Below are 22,835 nucleotides of genomic sequence, written 5' to 3'. Positions count from 1 at the left end.
TAAAAAGACGACATGCCATGTGATTACACCTATATGACATTCTGGAAAGGCAACACTATGGAGTCAGAAATAAAAATCAGCAGTTACTAGAGGCTCAGCAGAGGACATGAGGTGTGTTGAAAGGAAGAATAAGTGCAGCACAGAAGATTTTTAAGGCAATGAAAGTATCCTGTATGATACTTTAATGGTACATACATGACTTTATGTTTTCATTAAAAGTCATAGACTTGTACAACACAAAAAGTGCACCCTAACATAAACCATGGACTTTCGTTAAAAGCAATGTAACAATATTGGTTCAACTGTAATTAATGCACTAGTATTGCAAGATGTTAATAATAAGAGTATCTATAGCATCTGTGGCTGGGGGTGGTGGTATATGAGAATTCTTTCCGTTTTGCTCAATTTAACATAGAACAACCACTTTAAAAAGTAAAGTCAAGCTGCATTCCCTTCAACTGGACAGCAAGTCTGTCACTGAAGGGTGATCTGGGAAGTCATCTTCATTTGCAGAGGCATTGTCTTCGAGGGCCCCCTAGAGCTAGTAAGAAAGCTATAAATGCCTATTTGCATAAACTGTGTTGTGAAGGACATTCAAGTAACTTAGATGTTCCCTCTGGATATGGGAATAGGAACATCAGAGTAAGAAAGAAACTTTTTTTTTTTTTACTGATTATTCATTTCTGCAGGTTATTTTTTTATCATGCATTTTTTATGTCTTAAAAAAAAAGTATTATCAAAAGTAAAATGAAAAATAAGTTTGCAACCTTCCACTCCTCATACCTGCTTTAATGTCCCAGGAGTAATCCACTATTAACAGTTTTGATGTATACCCTTTCAGATATTTATCCTTTCCTCTGTAGGTTTTTCTAGCCCAACAATGTATCTATGTCTACATATGAAATTATGGAATAAACTACTTAAAAATTACTTAGATACACCAAAAATAAAAGTCAACTAATACAAATAAATAAGAACAAAGACAGAAATGAAAAACATTCTCATCTGCAAAAAAACAAAGAACCCAAAACAAACATTCTTCTGAAAACAGTGTTCAGGCATCAAGCCTCTATCCGGAAGATGTACAAAAGAACACACTCATAAAATTTGGAATGCGATTTCATAAGGTTCACAGTATCCTGTAGCCCACTCATGATTTCTCTACACCCAGGTTTAAAACCTCTAAGTTAAGGAGAATGAAATATGAATTTATCTTTTTATTTTCCAAATTTTAAAATTTATAGTTGACAAAATATTTACAACCTAAAATTACTGACTTCTTTTAGCTTTAAACAAAGTAATTAATTGCATATTAATTAATCCATATTTCCTTCAAACTAATAACGCTACTTTTTCATCTATAATTTATGTCATCACTTAGATTATCAAACAGATCCAATAAAATTTTAAAACAATTGCTACTTTTTTTTTTTACTCTGGATTAATTATTCACTATTAAGTCATTTCAGAGAAGGCAATGGCACCCCACTCCAGTACTCTTGCCTGGAAAATCCCATGGACGGAGGAGCCTGGTAGGCTGCAGTCTGTGGGGTCGCTAAGAGTAGGGCATGACTGAGCAACTTCACTTTCACTTTTCACTTTCTTGCACTGGAGAAGGAAATGGCAACCCACTCCAGTGTTCTTACCTGGAGAATCCCAGGGACAGGGGAGCCTGGTGGGCTGCCGTCTATGGGATCGCACAGAATTGGACACGACTGAAGTGACTTAGCAGTATTAAGTCATTTCTAATTCACTAAATAAATTTTACAGGTAGAAAAAAAATCTTACCTGCAAAATGGGAAAAGTAGCAGTGGTGATGCCCATTTTGTGTAAATTTAAGAGCATTTCACTTCCACTCCATACTTTACAGGATGATTCATAATTCCTTTCCACAAGATGTTCAGAGCTTGCTTCTAACCAACTGGAATAAAATAAAACAATTTCATCAACCAATATCATCTTTATGTGCACCACTATTTCAACAGAACAAACAGAAATGTGATACATTGATCTGTATTCCTTGATGCTCTTAGCACATAAATGTAGATTAATTAAGACATATGTTAAATAGCATGTATGCTTCATATTACAAAGTAATCATACAGCTAAAAAGCAAACTTTTGTTCAGAAAAGAGACAGATGCATGTGATCCCCAATTTGTGTTTTGTGAATTTACACTGCTTAACTGGTGTGTCTCTCCAACTGACAAATTTGGTCTGCACATAAAAAGAAACACAAGAAAGCTAATAAAGAAATTACAGCATTAAATATTAACATTAAAATGGAATTACTAGAAAATAACTAATATATTGACTTACAAACACACGAGAGGCATTTGTACATTCAGTGAGTATTTAAATGTATTAATGCCAGACACTACACTGGGCAGTGGAAATACAGCAGTAAATAAAATAGGTAAAGTCCTTATTCTTATGGAAATGAGATTTTACTAAAGGGAAGTAGAAATAAACTTAGAAACAAATCCATGAACATGACAACATTAGGTAGTGATAGTGATATTATGAAAATAAATTGGATTAATGTCATCTAATTGCTACTTTCATTTGGAGTGTCAAGGAAGCTCTCCTAGAGGTGACATTTATTCTAACAACTGAATGCAGAAAGCACTCAGTCATGTGAGAATCAAGGGGAAAAAATAAATGAGTATTCCAAGCAGAAGGAATGTCTGGGGGTGATTAACAAATTCTGCTTATTTAAAAACCTCAAAGTCAACGTAATTACAACACAACAGGCAGAGAGAATAATAGTATGAGCAATGTTAGTGTGATAAGTAGGAATCAGATGATATCGGGCCAGGATAAGAAGTCTGAATTCTATTCAGAGTATAATGGGAAGATTTTAAATGGAGGATTTCAAATAAGAGAGATAATCTACTTTAAGCATTTAAAAGATGATTCCAGTTTAAAGGCAGAACGCATTATAGGAGAAAGGCAAAAATGAAAGGAGAGACCTATTAGGAGGCTGCCCTTGTGGCTCAGCTGGTACAGAATCCGCCTGCAATGCGGGAGACCAGGGTTTGATCCCTAGGTCAGGAAGAATCCCTGGAGCAGGGAAAGGCTACCCACGCCAGTATTCTGGCCTGGAGAATTCCATGGACTGTATAGTCCATGGGGTCGCAAAGAGTCAGACATGACTGAACGATTTGCACTTCACTTCCACCGTGTTCTAGGGGGTTCCTAGTGGCACTAGTAGTCAAGAACCCGCTGCAAATGCAGGAGACATAAGAGACACAGCTTTGATCCCTGGGTCAGGAAGACACCCTGGAGAAGGAAATGACTACCCACGCCAGTATCCTTGCCTGCAGAATCCCATGGACACAGGGGCCTGTCAGGTTAAGGTCCGTAGAGCTGCAAAAAGTAGGACACAACTGAAGTGACTCAGCACACGCATGCAGAGTGTTCTAGTTGAGAGAAGATTCTGGGATGACAGATATGAGATTGAAGGATTTGGGATATACTGTGTAGGTGGCATTTTTAAAACTTACTGGCGAATTGGATGAGGTGAGACAGTAATCAAGGATAATACTTAGATTTTTGATTTGAGGAACTGGTTGGTGGTACCTGCTTAGATAAGGAAGACAGAGCAGGTGGGGTAAGTAGGGAAAGAAAGGAGTATTTTGGAAAGTTGAAATTTTATACCCAAACAGAGATACAAAGCATAGTTGAGTAGATAAAAACAGCATTCCAGGGAGAGACTGGGACAAATACAGATTCAGGCCTCGTCCGCACTGCTTTTGAGTTATGTAATTTAAGGAAAATGAAGAACTAGAAAAGAAATGAGCATCCAAGACCAAGCCCTAACACACTTAAATATTTAAACATCAAACAAATTAAGAACTATCAAAAGAAACTGAGAAAGAATGGACTGTGAGGAGGAAGAAAACCAGGAGGTGTCACAGAAGCTGTCTAAGGAAAACACATTCCTGTGTGTCTGCTTGTTCTCACTACTTCACTTCTGATACCTCTGGTCTCACATGCATGTCAGTTTTTTCCCCCACACAAGCAATTCTCTGAGACATCAGACGGGTGTCCTATAATTCAATTCAATTTTGACACTAACTGAATTTGCAGAGACCCCACAGATTAAGTACTCAGTCTCATTAGACAGTCCCTCCTCCCTCCCCCAGCCTCAGATGCCAGTTGCAAAAGTCCAGGTTGTCATCTGTGCTTCTGACCAAATACCTGTAAGTCAGAGGTTCCCACAACCCCCTCCTCAGGTTGGGCATTTACTAGAACAGCTCAGAAATCAGGGAAACACATTTACCAGTTTATTATATAATAAAGGATACATATAAAAAGTCAGATGCAAGTGATAAATAGGGTGAAGTCAGGAAGGTTGCCGGGCACAGAAACTTCTGTCCTTTTGTGCAATACACCACACTCCAAGCATATAGATGTGTTCACCAATGTAGAACCTCTCTGAAGCTTTTTTTTTTTTTGGTATTTTTATGAAGACTTCATTACAAAGGCGTGATGGAACATTAATTCATTATCCAGCCCCTCTCCTCTTTCCAGGGGGAGGTGGAGCTCAAAGTCCCAACCTTCTAAATATGGCTTGGTTTTTCTAGTGACTGGATCCATTCAGGAGCCCTTCAACCATCACCTCATTAGAATAAAAGACAGTCCTATCACCCAGGAAATCCCAGGGGATTTAGGAGTTCTGTCAGGAACTGGGGTCAAAAATGAAACAACAAAGCAGAAGATGCTCTTAGTGCTCTTATCAATTAGGAAACTACAAAGGTTTTAGGAACTCTGTGCCAGAAACGGGCGACAGAGACCTATACATATTATTCCACAGAAGACAAAGACATTGTTCATAAAGGTGGTATTCAACAGCAACCAACACTGCTGAGAGGCTAAGTAAGATAACAGAAATAACCTTTGCACTGGGCCATCTGTGGACCTCTGGTGATCTTGATAAGAACAATCTCAGTAGAATTATACATACAGAAACACTACAGGGATGGGTGAGGAAAGAATGGGAAATGAGAAAATAGAATCAGCAACTACGGATAACTCTTTCAACATCTATGCTGTGAAACAGAAATGACAAACTTCTACACAGTAAAAACACCTCAAGGAAAGACTTAATCAATAGGAAAGTTTGGGCTAGGCTATCTCTATGTTTAACTGGCAAGGAACAATCCATTTCCCAAGTAGTCTGGTCCAAGTTTACTGATTATAAAATACTTGGCATAATAGAACATGTTTCCAATACAAAGGCAGCCAAATGACACTGAAAGACAAATGCTCTTACTTAATGAGGCTACAGCACACAGCTCGTAGGGGTTCATGATCTTTCTTCCTTATATTATAGTTAATCATACTATCTAGTTCATCCCGAGCAAACCGAAGCTGAACTTCCGTTACACTGTAACTTGCTGATTCCCGAGCACAGTCCTCAATGTTATGAGCTTCATCTAAAATGACAACCTGTTCTTTCAGATTGATGTCCATCTATAAGATAAAAGAGTTTTCTTGTAAAACATTCAGCAAAATGGATTTAACAGCAATAGGCAGGTCACTTCATTCAAAAATTTACACCACAGGCCAATATCACAAGTCCAACTACAGAAGTAACTGATTCTCAGTCTTAAAACTTGTAAAGCACTTAGACCAACCAAATATCTATAGAGTTATCCATTTTTCACCCTCAAAATACTTGTAAACCTATCAACCAAAATAATACGTGTTAAGTGACCCAGGATCAAGGTATAGCTGGTTACACAAAGGATTGTTAAGGATCTTCAACATAACTTAAAAAGCAGAAGTTTTAAAAAACCTGATTTAAAAAAATTTTTTTAATTAAAAAAAATTTTTTTTAAATAACAGCACAAGATTCAAAAGGCTCTCAAAATACTAATATATTATGTATCTGTTTCATTTCAGTCTTTTCTGCAATCCTTTAGAGAACTACTCTTCCCCAACACCCATGTGATGTCGGTAGGACTGTTAATCTGTTAAACAAGGTACCACTCTCATAATGTGGGTAGATTCAGAATCCAGGCCTGTCAATTAAATAAAGTATGCCATTCCTGTGTAGTCACACTAGTTCAAGAATGAGTATGAGATTCAATCTAGGCCATCCAGAGTAATTATAGGTGACTATCCTTTTTTTCCAGGTTACCTAGCTGGAAAAAAGCTAGCAAACTATAGTTATCACTGTTTCCATTGGGAAGAACTTGCCTGATTATAAAGCCACCACAATAGTCAAGTATTTTTTTCATAAGTCCTACCAAAGCTGGGTTTGTGTCAATGGCAACTGAAAGAGTTCTAATACAAACTGTCACAAAGCAATTGCCACTGAGTTATTCTGAGGAACAATAATATACAGAGGGCTGGAGATGGCTGAGGGAAAAAAAATGAAGGAGTAGGAAATATACTGGGGTTTAAAAGATGAGTAGAATTTGGATTTGGACAGACAGAGAGTAGGGCAATTCAATACATAGAGGTGTAATCAAAAGCAGAGATACAGGAAAGAACAAGGTATCCTCAGGGGATTGTGAGGTAATTTTTCAAGTGCTCAAGTTGGAAGTCTGTAGCAGAAAAGGCTGAAAAGGCAGATTCAGGTTAGACCATTGATCATCTTGAGAAAGCTTGAGAAATATGGACTTTATCCATATGAGATTTTTAAGCAGAGGAAAGATGTTATAAAAGTAATATTAGAAAGACTGATTTGGCATTGATATATACAGTTGGTCAAAGGAAAGAGACCTAGTTGAAAGGCAACCAAACAAAAGGATGTATAGTTGGAGGAGCTGAAGGCAAGGAGGCAGAAGGGGCTGAGAAGTCCTTGTGATAGGCTGTGTGCATGCTCAACCATAGGGGTATTAAATATAATGCCATTCATTTTGAACTTCCAGAAATAGAAAGCTAATGAGAGTTGTACAGTCAGTTCTAAAAAGAGGAGCAATAATATACCATTATTCATTCTTTGTCTTATGCTGTAACAACTGGATGTCTCTAAGAACCAGGTAAATAAACATAAATGTTGTATCCAAAGTTCACTTATTCAAAGCTCACAAAAAATAATTTGCATAGTATGCATATTCTCCCAACGTAAGTTCTTCAAAACATAGATTTAGATAAATATTTTATAATAATTCTTTATAGCTATCATAAAGTGATACCTATAAATGAGTCTCAAATGGAGATAATTTTGCAGCCGAGGGGATATTTGGCAATGTCTGGAAACATTTTTGACTGTGACAACTGTGAGTATACTATTGGTATCTAATGTACAAAACCAGAGACGCTAATAAACATCCTATAATGCACAGGACAGCCCACCACAACGAAGTATGTAGCCCAAAACGTCATTGCTGTCAAGGTTGAAAAATTCTTTTATAATTCCACTTCAGTACTAGGTCCTTAAAAGTACTTATTACTTTGATAATTAAAATGACAATGTCTAAAATTCATTTTTTAATATCCCCTAGAATACACTTTGAACATTCTGTTTATACATTTTTCATAAATTAGGTATAAAGTAAAAGGCATTAAAACATCTAAAAGTTTTTACATTCATCACATATCCCAATAAATAGGAAAAAAATTATTTTAATTTTTACATATCTACTCACAGTTTCCCTTATCTGTGCATCTAGAAGATAGTTGTAGGGACAAAATATTATGTCAGCATTTTGCATTAGTTCTCGTGCTGTGTAATATGGACATGCCTTTAGTTTTCTCCCCAAGCTGACAAGTTCTTCTATATCCCAGGCCTTGTGCATCCCTTGGAAAGTCTGTAATGTGTGTTGATCACTCATTTTATGAACACCATGATAAAAATAGCAGGATTTTCCCTGAAAACAAATATATACGGTTGAAACACTAGAACAGAAGAACTAAAACAAGTTTATCTCAGAATTTTTAAAACATCATTTAAGCCACAATATAAAGATTTAACAGAGGAGACAGAGTACACCAGGTCTATAATATAACCGTTTTAAAGAACTACATTAGCTAACTCAGATAGAGCTCCAGATCAGTACAGCTCTAGACACTCCAGATTAACTTGAGAAACATTTTTATTAAATTATCTTTAATTGAAGGATAACTGCTTTACAATATTGTGTTGGTTTCTGCCATACATCAACATGTATCAGCCATAGGTATACATATGCCCCCTCCCTCCTGAACCTCCCTCCCACCTCCCACACTTTCCCACCCCTCAAGATTGTTATAGAGCCCCAGTTTGAATTCCCTAAGTCACACAGCGAATTCCCATTGGCTTTCTATTTTACATATGGTAGTGTATATGGAGAAACATATTTTTTTAAGTATATTTGTTGTGACTTTGTTCTGATTAAAGTTATATTAGGCAAAAATATTTCTGGAAGGATACATAAGAGCAATAGTATCACTGCTGCTGCCGCTGCTGAGTCGCTTCAGTCGTGTCCGACTCTGTGAGACCCCATAGACGGCAGCCCACCAGGCTCCCCCGTCCCTGGGATTCTCCAGGCAAGAACACTGGAGTGGGTTGCCATTTCCTTCTCCAATGCATGAAAGTGAAGAATGAAAGTGAAGTCGCTCAGTCGTGTCCGACTCCTAGCAACCCCATGGACTGCAGCCCATCAGGCCCTCCATCCACAGGATTTTCCAGGCAAGAGTACTGGATAGTTGCTCTCAAAGATGAGAGCCAAATGACTTGGGATAGGACTGAGAGAGATTTTTCTCTATAGACATTTCTGTATCTTTTCAGTTTGAGCCATGAGACAGTACTACTTAATCAAATACAAATATTAATAAAAACAAAGGAAGGAAAAAAGAATGGCAAGTGGGAAAGAAGGAAGAAGAAATGTCCCAGGGGACAAAAGTATTCATCATATAAAATTGGAAAACACAAGTGTACCAAAAATCTATAAATTACCTAAAGTCCCACTATATCAAAAATGTACTATTAATATTTTGATGTATCTCATTTCAGATTTCTTCTCTATATATCAATATATCTCTGTAATGTGACCCAATATTAAAATAAGAACAAATCAAATTTTCCCCAGGTGCATGCACTGAGGATTACTAACAATCCAGTCACTAAGTGTTTTTTACAAAACTGGTACTGCCTTTTTTCTCATAGCCTATTTTACTGAAAATCTTATCAAATATATCTTTTCATATCACTAAGTTTTTTTTCATTGTTGCTAACATATATTGGATTAATGTGCCACATCTGATGAATCAGTTTATCACTGGATACTTAGACTGGTTTCAATTTTTGCTTTATAAATAATGCTGCAACAAGCACTTTTATGCCCATTTCTAAATATTTTCTTATCATACATTTTTAGAAATGGCATTATGAGATCAGAGAGTATATTTTTCAGTTTCTTGAAAACCGTATTGTCAAATTATCCTCCAGAAAATGTTTATGAACATTTTATATTACCCTTTTTCCACACCTTTATCAACATTATCTTTTTTTATTTTTGCCTATTTTAAAGGCAAAAATAGAATCTTCTTTCAGGTAATATCTACTAATGTCCTTTGCCATTCTATTATTGAAGTAAAGAAATTTTATTAACATATATACACTAATCAAAAATAAGATGTTTGATAAAACACAGTCCTAGCAAAGGCATCATATCCTATTAAAAGGTTTATAAAATTAGAAGTATAAACTTCTACTTCTATTAGAAATACACAGGAAATTTAACTACCAAATAAAATTTCACCATTAATGTGATTATATATATAGTGCACTGTTTAATAGCTCCCACCAAATTGGAAATAAACTAAATATCTATCAACAGAGGATATGTTAAATAAATTCTGGCAAATTCATATAAATGGTATGTGCTATGCTTAGTTGCTCAGTTGTGTCCAACTTTGCAACTCCATAGACCGTAGGCCACTAGGCTCCTCTGTCCATGGGGATTCTCCAAGCAAGAATACTGGAGTGGGTTGCCATGTTCTCCTTCAGGGGATCTTCCCAACCCAAGGATTGAACCCAAGTATGGTCCTTAAAAAATGAGGTTGATTTGTCTTTGTGCTGATTTTTAAGCTTTAAAAATAGTCTATACACATACATTATACAAAACATATATTATAAGTGTTTTAGAAGAATATACATAAAACTTTACAGTAGGTCCCTTAAAGAGATGGAAAGAACTGGAAAGAGAAATCTTCTCCTTTGATTTAATATCTTTCCATAATTTTGAGTCTCCAACCATGTATGTTAGTTTTCTTTTTCAATTGTCATTTGGTACTAGGTGGTGAAATAATGGGCCATTTTAATATTCATTAATTTTATATATCAATAAAAAAATTAATGTGATTTTGAAATCTAATATTTATCTTTCCCAGTTTGTTATTCTTAACCACTGGGGAGATGTATGTGTGTGTATGTGTATTTTTATCTACAAACCATCAAAAACGAAAATCTGTTTTTAAAATATTCATACATTATTACATATACAAAAATATCTAGACACTGCTAGAAATGGAGTAACTCATAAAAAGGTCATAACCTACAAAAGATGTCTGCAAATTCAAGGACAAGAAATGGTCAGCTGAGGACTGCTAATTCAGCCATACTACTTATTGTTCCTCCAAGGTATTAAAAATCAGAATTAGAAAGGGCTCACCTAACCATGTTCACTTGCTTCAATTTTGTATTATTTTCACTTACTTTATCTAATCTCTATTATTCTCTTTAATCCTTCATGCCATGTCAACTTCCCTATACCATATGCCACCATTTGTTTTTGTTTCTAATGCAGTGAAAACTGTAATGGTTAAGAGAAAACTTGCTTTCTTTCTTGCTGATTAGTTGTCTGTCACTGGGCAAACTTCAGGGCCCATCTTTCTCATGTGACTAGGCATCAAGAGTAGCTGAACTAGAAGCCTTTGAAGAGTTCTCCGACCACTGACTGCCATTTCTGAAGTTCTTTCTAGCTCTAAAATTCTATGATTTTGGGTCTAGAGACCCAAATATGGAAATATGTCAAGTATCTTTCATACTGACTTTGATATCAGATTGAGCTTAATAATGACATTCACCATTTCTTCATTCCAAGTACCTTTCATACTATTCTGAAAGTTTTTATTTGTACTGATAACAAAGTGATCACTAAGTTGCCTTCAAGTCTATGGTTATGGACTGTTAAATCTCATCTTAACAAAAAACAGATATTCTTCTATACCTAAAATAATTTTTTAGAATGATTTCTAGGGCTAGTTAAGATGATTTTTTTCTTAATTGAAACAAAATTTTACTTTTAGCAGATATGTGCATTGCTTTTCCAGTATAGGAATATAAGAGAAACAGTGAACAAAAACACATGTGCCTTTGGATCAAGCCAAAAAATCAGAAAGTTTACACTTTAAGGGCACTTAGAATGACACTGCTGTGCAGGCTGATAGCAAAACCAGAAAAGCTCATCCATTTTAGCAGTGTAATATAACCCAGAGGGGAGTCTGTCAATTGAAGTGTTATCACACTCTAAACTCTTTTTCACTTAAACTGTCAGTTATCAATTTATCATTTCTCTTTGGTAATTCAGCCATAGTAAACACAGACACCTTTAGTGACTTTGTAATTGGCCCTCATTACAATACCAAATTACCCTTATGGCTTGGGAACAAGAAAAAGAATGCTCATGTATGCCTTATGAGCTAGCCATTCTGAGGCAGAATTAGGTCAAGACAAATGCAGATAGCTTCAATTATTTATATTGTTAATATTCAAAAATAAAATATTTGTTTACTTTAAAACAGAACCTGAAGGCCAGTGAAAGTTCTGAATATTCAAGTCTATTTGATTTTTATTTTTACAAGATTCAAACTTAGGAGAGTAAAGATCAATCAAAAGACATAACCAGCACTGCAGGATTCTAAAAGATTACATAAAATATTTGCTTTCAATGCATAATCACATGATAAGTTTCTCAATAGCAAGTAGCAAAAAATAATGACTATGCCAGCAAATCTTTCTGCACAGACTAAAAACAAATTTCAAGCATTTGAGGAATTTAGTAGATCAGTTAGCCACATATGGAAAGAAGTCTACTTAAGTATAAAATTTATGGGTTTTTATCATGAAGAGCCTTTTCTCTATTTTATTATTTTTTTAACATTCAGCTTTTTAATATTTTTATCTCTCTTTGAAGAGAACTTTTTAAATATACAGTGAAAAGATTGCACAATTCCTCAGTTACAAAGAATATATATGGAAACAAATATGATCATACAATTTTAACAATGGTTTTGATTCAGTTATTCTGTATTCTCTTCTTGATTCTAAAAAAGTCATTTAAGTTTTTCCATTGAAGCCCTTTAGTACTTATATTTCATATTATCTATTGGGTTTGTGTATCTATTGAGGCTTCTTTTGAATAATTCCAATAAAGGTTGAATAAATTTCATATAATAATAGGAAGCATTGAAAAAGAAAAGCATAATAAAAAATAATCTATTCACATTATACATTAGGGGATGATATACAGTTAAATGAAACTAGAGTCTAAGAGGCTATGGCTCTTAGACTTTTGTGTAGAACCAACTATGTTGGTTCAACAAAATACAGAAAGACACAACTTTCAAAATATATTAAAATATCATTGGTCATTTCATATACTATCAATTTATGGTTCAACTATAATTTCTGGGTATAATTCCAGACTTGTAACTTCAATTTTGGAGTAAACTAGTTATCTAACTGGTACACAGACAACTAAACTAATACTGGCAAAATATTATCAAAAAATCATTACTTTAGTGAGATTTATTTATTTCCACCTAGCCAAAATTCATATTATTCTAAATTTCCCCAGAAAATTTCAAATCCATAAATAACATATCTTTAGTTAATAATTTACTGTAATTTTAAAAAGAAGTTTATACTAATCAGAATGATGAGACAGTGAAATCATTACATTTCTCAATTCAAAAACATTTTAAAATTTGCCCAGAGAGGTCGTATGCAAATTACCTTATTCTGAAATTTTTTAATATATAAAATATATCAATTAGATCTAGTTAGGCTAAATCACTTAAATGTTTTTTTCTCATTTGACCTCTATGTTTGACTATCTTTGAAAGAAGAAATTAAGACATGGAAATTAATTTTCAAGGAATTAAATAAATATCCCCATGTTTTAGCACAAAAACTAATAATTTTAAACTTGAATAAAAGATTTCCTTATGGTAAAATTATTTTTTAAAAAATATCAACACTAGCAATCAATCTGACTTAAGTTATCACTGTAAATGTACATATAAAATGAACACATTAAAAATGGAGTAATTTTTATCTTTTCAGTCTAATTTTTTGCCTAAAATAAATGAACTTTACTCACATTTTTTCCATCCAGCAATTCCATGCACTTTTCATTTCTGTTGAAGTTACCCATTACTTCTGGATGGACACAAGTATGATCCCTGCTGGAAAGAATAGTCATCGGGACCCCTGAGTACGCTGTTCTCTGGAGCTCTCTAGTAATCTGAGCAATCTGCTTGTGTGTGCGTGTCCCAAAATATATTTTGGGTATCTTGAACTTCCCCCCATGATCCTTCTTAGTGGTATTTGAAGAATCTTCACTGTTTCCTTGTTTGGTAGAACAACAGCACCTAGAACAGTGACCAGGGGGCTGTAACAAAGGAAAGAAAAGATGACTATTGTCTGGACTACCATAAAATTTTTATCAAACTTTTCATGGAATGAAAACTATAAGTAGCGAATCACAGTTGCCAAATAAAGGGAAATTCCATAATGTCACATCATCTAAAATTTGCCTTTAAAGAAAAAACTGCAAATTCAATTTCAAATTGGTTCTCTTTCTCTCTTGAGTTATAAATGTTTCCATATTTGCATTGTTTTCTAACATACTACTCCCACTCTCAAATTCCAAATGTTTTAAGTATATTTTAATTCTCCTCTTTCATAAATTATAAAACTAAGACAAAACGAAAGACAATTTTCATTTTTGCTTAGGCTTCAAGTGAATTGTGATATTACAGTTTAGATTTAAGAGTGTTATTTTTCTTCACAGCACAATCCATTCAAATATCCTTTAATAAACCAGTACTTTAAAAAGCATTTTAACATAACTTACAAAAGAATAGAAACATCAAGCTGAATTTAAATCATCACTCAAAAACAATAAGAGAAAACTATTCTCTAGCAAAGGTATGAAAATGAATGCAAATTATTAATATTTAATAATGAAGACAGACTGCTTGTGTGGAACAAGTATATCTGAAATTCAATTACCGGTCATCAAATATAAATCCATCAGTACAATTATCATTCAAGATAGCTTTTCCTAGACAATTTTACTCAATTCAGTTTCATAATTAAAAGTTATATAAATGGCTCCTTAAATATACCATATGGAACATCAGGAGTACGTTATAATATTTACCTGGCTTTTCTCTATTTCCAAACTCAAATATTAAAAAAAAAAATAGCTTAATGCTATATATTAGAACACACTGGTTCTTAATAACTACTCTCTTCTCAACTTCAGTTACTATACAAATGAGACAGAATGCAGCCTCCTTTAAGAGAAAGATTAAGAAATGGTTAGTTTATAGGAATGGTCACTGATAGGGAAAAATACTAAATAGCACAGTAGCTTAAGAGAACTTGTACTAGAGAGTTTAAGTTTAGTAGAACAAACACTCCATTTAACTGAAGTTTTTTTTTTTTAATTATAATCAGTAAGATTAGCCTTCATAAACAAATGCTAAGTCATAGCATGTTACACCACAATACTGGGGATCAAGCTGTCTTTTAGCCTCAACTCAGTGGAAAAGCAAGTTCAAATTACTCCCAGTCTCACTCAACCTTGTCCGCCATTAAATATTACAATACATGATAGAATGGATGTAAATGTGACCCTTCTGGAGCTGTCACTCACTGGGATAAAAGGTTCACTGATGTGCCAAATAAACAGTCAGTCAAAGCAGATAAAGTTACAGCCATGCTGGAATTGTTACATTCCCCTCTCAGGTTGCCAGTAACAGCAGATTTCATTACAGAGTGCTGCCACATTAAATAGCCAGTTCCAAATATCCTGCCTTCTATATTGAATAATTACTTATTCACTGAAAGGATAAAAGAAGAGTTATGAATGGGGCTCTTGTCAACAGTGAGGCAGGAAACAGCTGACATGTGGTTTATGTTACATATGTTGCAATATCTAACAATTTCTGGTCACACAGAAAATGGAATGCAAATTATATCATGGTATTTCTGACTGAATTCCTTTTTGTCCTTTTCAATGATCAAATTAATTAACTTAGTAAAAGAATTAAGGTAACTCTTGGTAGCAGAATTAGTTTATTTTCATATTTTCAATCTTTTTACTCAATTATATCTCTTCCCTATGATACAGTTAAATTCATTGTGAATATTAGAATGCTAGGCCCAATGTATTACGATATTCTCTATGGATATATACAAGCCTAAAAGTAATTCAATAAAGTAGTCTTTTTCTCATGGCTTGGAAAACCTACTTTTTGATATGATACTTTTCAACATGAATTCCACTTAAAGCTTTAGGATCTACTCCTTTTATTTTCATTCTGCTATTTTTCTAAACAAAAAATTCAAACGTTATAGAAAAATACAAATAAGTCAACCACCACATATAACTAGCAGATCCTCCTATATGTATCTTTCATATTTTTCCAATAAAAAAGGATGCTGTTATACAGTCTTATAACTTTCTGCTTTGCATTCAAATGGTTTAATTTTAAAAGCAGTATTTGCACTAGTAATTTTTTAAAGGGATCTGCTTACCTTAAAATGTTACACTAACAGCATAACTAACAAAAGCAAAAGATACAGGGACTTGTTTTAGAAAGTTCTTACTAGAGTAGCTTTATTTATGTACCTTAAATGTGTTTTTCACTCCGTAATTGAAAAAAAATTATAAAACAGAACTAATTTTTATATTAAAAATGTTTTATGTTGGTTAAATCTTCAAGTGTTCTGAATTATACAATTTATGAAATCAAGGGTAACTCCTCAAGATGATGGTTTTCAGTGAGTGGCTGGGCAAGTAGAGTAGAAGACAGAAACTAAGAAAGTTGATTCTTATTTATTTGCAGATTTAAAGAAAAATTACTTCTTCAGAAGTGATCTTCTATTGAAGTTCCTGTTTAAAGGATTTGGTATAATCATAGTTGAAGATGGAAAACACTGAACGCAATAATAGAACAGAGGCTTAAAAAAAAACAATTATTTAGGAACAAAAGAGAATTATTTGTACCAAAATCACCAACTTTCAATTTTGTATGAAAACAGAGAAAGAATCCTGAAAACAGTAATGATAAGAACTCATAAAATCCTCTAGTTCAAAATTAGGCTAATATTTTCTGGCTTCTCTCTGAAACTCTTTGACCTAGGGATCTTAAAACAACAGGTGAACAAAATTAAGTATTTTTCACCAAGTAATTCTCCTGCTGACAAATGATCAAGTTTACCTCCCACAAGGATATTTTCCTTTTGTTTTTGCTCTTTAAATTCATATAGATTGTATCAGGAAACTGGAGAATAAATTAAAAAGTATTCTTTCTCATCTAATATATCTAAACCTCAAGAAAGATAAAACACATAGGCTCCCCAAACCTGAAATCTCTAAGAACTGTTAAGTAGCAATATCATATGGTAGAACTAATCTCTTTAAGAGATGACTTCTTTTCCCATAGCTGGAAACTGTCTAGAGTTCCTTTTCTTCAACAAAAGGCAAGAAAACTTAACCCAAATAACAGCCCCCCAAAAATCTACTATCATAAGAGATGTGGATGTGACAGTTGTATTAGTTCCACATGTAGGAGTCAACTGTTTAAAAATACATTTCAAATCTACAATAGCCAAAAACTGTTCTTAGGAGCAACCAGGGATTTTAGAAAATTATCTTTGTGTCCAACAATTTCTATTTATTCCCTCTCTTCTCAGACTATATAGATATGCATTAATGTTTTTTGAAAGGATAAAGAATGAATATAATATTTGATCTTGAAAGGGCAACTTCTGAGTCCTTGCCACTATTCCTTTCACAAGGTTGTAATCAGAAATAGATTAAGATAACTGTGTCAACCTCTAAAGTTTCATAGCTCTCGCCAACCTTTCCCCTGAACAACAATGAAAATTACTGTGTTAAAATTACTATATTTACTTGGAAAAATAAAAATTAGCATGGTGACTAAATATGCCTGAAAAAAGATAATAATAAAGGAGTAGTGAGAAATGACTGCATTGTCAGAAAAGTTATTTTGTGAGTTCATACATCAGGGGAGTATCTAAACAGAGTCTATGAAATGAATTCTAAAAGTAAGCATAAAAGGATGTTTAATACGAAAAATTAGCACATAAAGTAGAGGGGGAAAAGACCAGAAAGAAGCTTATCTGCATGAAATAGAGAAAACTAGGTCCATGAAACAGTAACATACTTTTCCATATGTGCATGCATTGTCTTTCAACCACACTGCAAATTCCTGAGGACAGAAACTATGTCTTACGCTACTTCATATACTCATTCACCGAGCATGGTATTTTGCATATAACTGTAACTTAATTTTTTTAATTGATGGATTGTGACTAATGTCCCTAAACCAAATACTGTACCCATGTACCACATTTTATTTATCCGTAGATGTTTAATTGATGCCCAAATTTTACTTCTTCACATATCAAAAAGTAACCTCAAAATGAAAAGGTTAGCTTTTAAAAAAAAGTACAGGACAATTTGTTATTTTTCAAGAACAAAAAGAAAAATCATCTTGTTATGTTAATATTTGGGCCACTTTAGTTGTGAGTGGCAAACACATATCCTGATATATTCATTTAATAACTATCATTTATTAAGGCCCTCCCTGTGCTAAGCACTCTACATGTACATTCATTCATTCATCTATCCATCCATCCATTCATTCATTCAAGAAACATTAGAATTCCTGACATTATTAGGCCAAATAGAAGACAATGACAAAGATCATTTCATCCCACCGATAAAGAGACCTTCACTTTTTAATTGTTCTACAAGGTGTGTTATAGGAGATTATCAATACCAGTTTCACTTAGTACTCTAAGTGCATTATTTTCTGAATGCAACTACAAAATATTCTTAAGTATAAGCTATAAAATTTACTTCATAAAAATCATTTTAACTTATTATTAGTTGACAGTTAAGGCAAATATTTTCTAACAAGATGGACATTATGTTCCACATGGGGGAAAAACAAAAATTCTTCAGTTGAGAGACTGTTTAGAGCAAGCATCACACTCTTTCTACAAAGGACCAGAGAGGAAATATTCTAGATTGTATGGGTCATAAAATCTCTGTCCCTATATACAGAAAAATATCTTTAGGACCTCAATATAGGGAAGGATTTCTTAAACAATACACCAAAAGGACAACAGACTGAAAACAATCCTGAGAAGATACATACGCTGCATATAACCAACTGAGGATCAGTCTTCATAACACATAAAGAATCCCAACAAACCTATGTTTTAAAAGCCCAATAGAAGAATAAGAATCCAAGAACAAAAAAATCACAGGAGAGAAAAGCAGAAAACCCAACAAACATCTGAAAAGATGTGCAACCCGATGTTCAACTTCATTAGAAAGAAAGAAAGTGAAGTCGCTCAGTCGTGTCCGACTCTTTGCAACCCCATGGACTGTAGTCTACCAGGCGCCTCCGTCCATGGGATTTTCCAGGCAAGAGTACTGGAGTGGGTTGCCATTTCCTTCTCCAGGAGATCTTCCCGACCCAGGGATTGAACCTGGGTCTCCTGCACTGTAGGCAGACGCTTTACTGTCTGAGACACCAGTGAAACTAATTAGAAAAATGCAATTAAAACCCTAATTGTATTTCATTTACATTCACCAGACTGGGTGTCAGAAAAGATATAAAGCAACTCTCTTAAACACTGCTGATCCAAGTATAAAGTGACACAATCACTTTGAAGAACAAGTTGGTGATACAGTGATATCAAATATATACAGACCCTTGGCCCAGCATGAGCCTGCTAGTCATACATGCTAGTGACAGACTTGCAGATTCAGAGAGATACAACAGGGATACTCTTTGTAGTACTGTTTTAATAGTGAGGAAAATAAGCTAAATGTGTCAGCAAAAGAATGAGTAAATAAATTGTGGAGTTTGTCTATCAGTGGAATACTGTAAATAATTTTTAAAAAAATACAAACCAGAGTTCTATGTATCAACATAGATAAAGATCAAAAAAAGTGTTGAGCAGGTTAAGTGTGACTTATATAAAATTTTATTTTCCCCATAAACTTCCAAACAAACTGATGACAGGAATAAAACTATAAAAACGTTAGGTAAAAAATTAGGAATCCCCACTACAGTAGATAATCCTTGGAGCTAAGGAACGTAGTACATACACAACACACCTAGAAAATGCTAAAAAGTGCTTCAAATGAAACCTAAAACAGCAAATACACGGGTTGCTCCTCAGCAGCTTAATACCTAACAGAACAACTATCATCTTAATCTCGCCTGACTAAAATTTTCAACTTAACTGATTAGGAAATAGATTCCTAATTTACATATATGTATTGTTACAGAGGAGAGTTTGGGATCACCCAGAAACTACAAACACAATTTTGTATGCATTTTTAGAAAGTGAGTCCATAACTTACCATCATGTGCTCACAGAAGACTGTGACTTATTTGGGTGAGGACTTTATTTTAGAATTTATGTCTGATTTTACAAAGAAAATAAAACAGAAATAGCATTTTATTTACAATGAACTTGCTTAGTCACATTAATTCTGTAAAGGAATAAACAACTTGATAGTCCAAAGAAGATAATTTTATAAAGATTCCTCTACTGCTTGTAAATTAATTTCTCTTTATGTTGGTTAATTATGCAATATTAACAAAATTCTATAACATTTAGTTCACTAATGTTTACTGCTAACTCCATTTTATAGATGAAAAAATAAAATCTGAAGTTCTTCAAGTGGCTACAAAATTCATGACAGATTTGTGAGAAGTTAGAATTCATAACCTTAAATCTCAAAGTTTTAATTAACAAGATCATTTTTAATTTACCATTTAACTTGACAAAAAGAAAAGCAAAATACTGCCCTTTTTTATTTCCAAACATCACACACATGAAGAACTAGTGGTAAAAACAAGTCAATGAATACTGAATTATACTTTGAGACATATGAAAGAAGGTTTACTGTTAATCTTTATCAACCATTTGCTGTTGTCCATGCCATCCAAAGAGGTACTGAATGCCTGTTGTGCAAAATCTCACATAGGCACACACTCTAGTTAAGATAGCGAAAGTGACATAACTATACCGTTTCAATTATTCTTTTTTAAAAATTCAAACAGTAGTACTCTACTGCCACAGTTTCATGATTAAACTGCACAAGGCAGCTGTTTATCTACTTACAGCAACCAGCAGGTGAACCTGATTCAATATTTATCACAGGCTTTCACAGATCACTGCTAACCAAGCAAACGTTTTAATTAAGCTGGAACTTGCTTCAAAGAGCTCATTCAAGATGTCAATCAGCAGGTAAGGGATCAGATACAGTGTCAGGTGAGAGTGTGTAATACAAATCCACAACTTTCTTCATCCCATCGCTGTAAATTAGCCTGCTCTAAAGTTCAGATTCTGATTGTAACAGACTGCCAGTCTCCTGGAATGTGTAACTGAAGTCACTCAAATTCTATTGTGAAGGTTGTAAGCAATATGTTAAACTGCAGTGGGCTAGCACATTAAGACAGATCCTTTTCACGGTTGTTTTTTGATACCATAAGTGTCTGTTACCGTACTCTCCACTTACTGTTTACTTTCTTGCCTACTGTAAATGGGAATTCCTTAAGACAGCTGCCTCAGTTTCTGAGTTTATAACCAAGAACACCCCAAAGTGGTATAATTTTTAATCTACATTTATACTAGAACAATCATATTTCTATAAGACTTCTCAGTTTAAGAACAAATATAAAGATGACCAACCTGTACAGAGCAACAGTCCTCCTGGAACAGTAGCACTTTATACAGATGTGACTACAGCAGTGAGTCTCAAAGTATAGCAAGTAGTCACACTGACCAACTTCATGAGAAATACCTGGGGTATTTATTGATACAACAACAAAAAAAAAAAAAAAGGAAAAAAGAATCAAAGAAAGGAAATGGGGGAGAAAAAGGAAAGTTCTTCCTTCGAGAAGAATGCTAGCTGAAAATTGTAAACAGAATGGTAAAATCTTAAAAATTACTATTTTACAACTGCCATGTAATAGTTGATTCCTACAAGGTACATAAATGGATGCTAAAATCACTGGGTAAATGTTGTTGGGAAACAAGATACTCACATAAACTCCAAGTATCACTCCAAAGATTACTTCTTAATTACAAAAGGAAAATATGCCTTTATAATGGAGACCAAGTAGTCGATTTGTAACACTAGCAGTAGGGAGACAAACTGGCATCATGTGCCTCTGGATATGCTATAGTAGGAAATATACTATGTACTTTTCTTGAATAAAACTACATGATTAAGAAATCTAAACAATCAAGCCATGAATCAAAAAGAACCTAGGAATACAGAAACAGTGGTAAAACGATATTATTATTTAGTTGGTGAAAATTAATCCAACCGAACCCTTATGATATTTGCAGTTGTATATTTTACTTCAAAAATCCTTTGGAATTGTCTGACATTTTTATCTTCTCCTTTATCGTACAGTATTTTGGCATTTTTCAAACTTTTTTCAATTAATCTTTTAAAATGAGAAAACAAAGCCATCCTGTGATGTCATCTTCTACATACTGACCAAAATGCTATAAACGAAAGAGATTTTTTTAGTAGACAAATTTTTCAGTACATAAGCCTCTAAAGCAGCACTAGTTGCCACAGAGCAATAAGCCTGTGCACCACAACTAATGAGCCCATGAGCCGCAACCACTGAGCCTCTGTGCTGCAACTCTGAAACCCACACTCCCTAGATCCTGTGATCTGCAACAAGAGAAGCCAGCCAATGAGAAGCCAGCGCACTGCAACAAAGAGCAGCCCCACTCGCTGCAACTAGAGAAAGCCTGCTCACAGCAAGGAAGACCCAGCACAACCAAATAAATAATTACTTAATTAATGAGGAAAAAAGATTTGTAAATGGACAATAAGCACATGAAAAGATGCTTAACATCACTAATCATTAGGAAATGCAAACCAAAACCACAAAGATATACCATTTCACATCCACTAGGATGGTTATAATTTAAAAAGAAAACAGAATACAGAATAGAAAATTACAAGTGCTTGGCAAGGATGTGAAGAAACTGGAACCTTCCTGAGAATTCCCTGGTGGTCCAATGATTAGGGCTCCATGTTCCACTGCAGGCAGCACAGGTTCAATCCCTGGTCAGGGATCTAAGATTCCACACACCTCAAGACACAGCCAGGAAAAAACAAAAAATGGAACCTTCCTACATTGCTGGTAGGAATATAATATAGTGTAGTCGCTGTGCAAAATGCGATGGAAATTCCTCAAAAAATTAAACAGAATTACCATGTGATCCAGTAATCCCACCTCTGGGTATATATCCGTAAGAAGTGAAAGCAGAGATGGACACAAAGATAATTGTACACCAGCATTCATATATTCACAATATTGGCATATGCACAATAGCCAAAAGAGGAAAACAACTCAAATGACCACTGAAGTATGAATGGATAAACAAAATGTGGTATACAGGCATTGAACAGATTATTACTTAATCATAAAAGGGAATTCTGACACATGCTATAACATGGCTGAACTCTGAAGACATGAAATAACACAGATACAAAAGGACATACATTGTACAATTCCACT

The 22,835-nt window shown here is 34.2% G+C and overlaps 1 protein-coding gene across 3 annotated transcripts in view; it reads right to left on the bottom strand.

Annotated features, from left to right (window-relative positions):
• Positions 1-22,835, bottom strand: part of BRIP1 (BRCA1 interacting protein C-terminal helicase 1) — a 182,315-nt gene that overhangs the window by 115,088 nt on the left and 44,392 nt on the right. For all 3 annotated transcript variants that reach the window (XM_027519783.1, XM_027519780.1, XM_027519782.1), the window contains exons 7-10: positions 13,322-13,612; positions 7,604-7,825; positions 5,278-5,477; positions 1,789-1,921 (exon numbers count right to left, since the gene is read on the bottom strand). In XM_027519783.1, coding sequence (XP_027375584.1) covers positions 1,789-1,921; positions 5,278-5,477; positions 7,604-7,825; positions 13,322-13,612 — 846 coding nt within the window. The remainder of the gene's footprint in view (positions 1-1,788; positions 1,922-5,277; positions 5,478-7,603; positions 7,826-13,321; positions 13,613-22,835) is intronic.

This window comes from Bos indicus x Bos taurus, chromosome 19 (assembly GCF_003369695.1).
Source record: "Bos indicus x Bos taurus breed Angus x Brahman F1 hybrid chromosome 19, Bos_hybrid_MaternalHap_v2.0, whole genome shotgun sequence".
In the NCBI taxonomy this organism is placed as follows: Eukaryota; Metazoa; Chordata; class Mammalia; order Artiodactyla; family Bovidae; genus Bos; species Bos indicus x Bos taurus.
The sequence above is the reverse complement of the archived record's forward strand: the minus strand, read 5'-3'. Positions and strand labels throughout refer to the sequence as shown.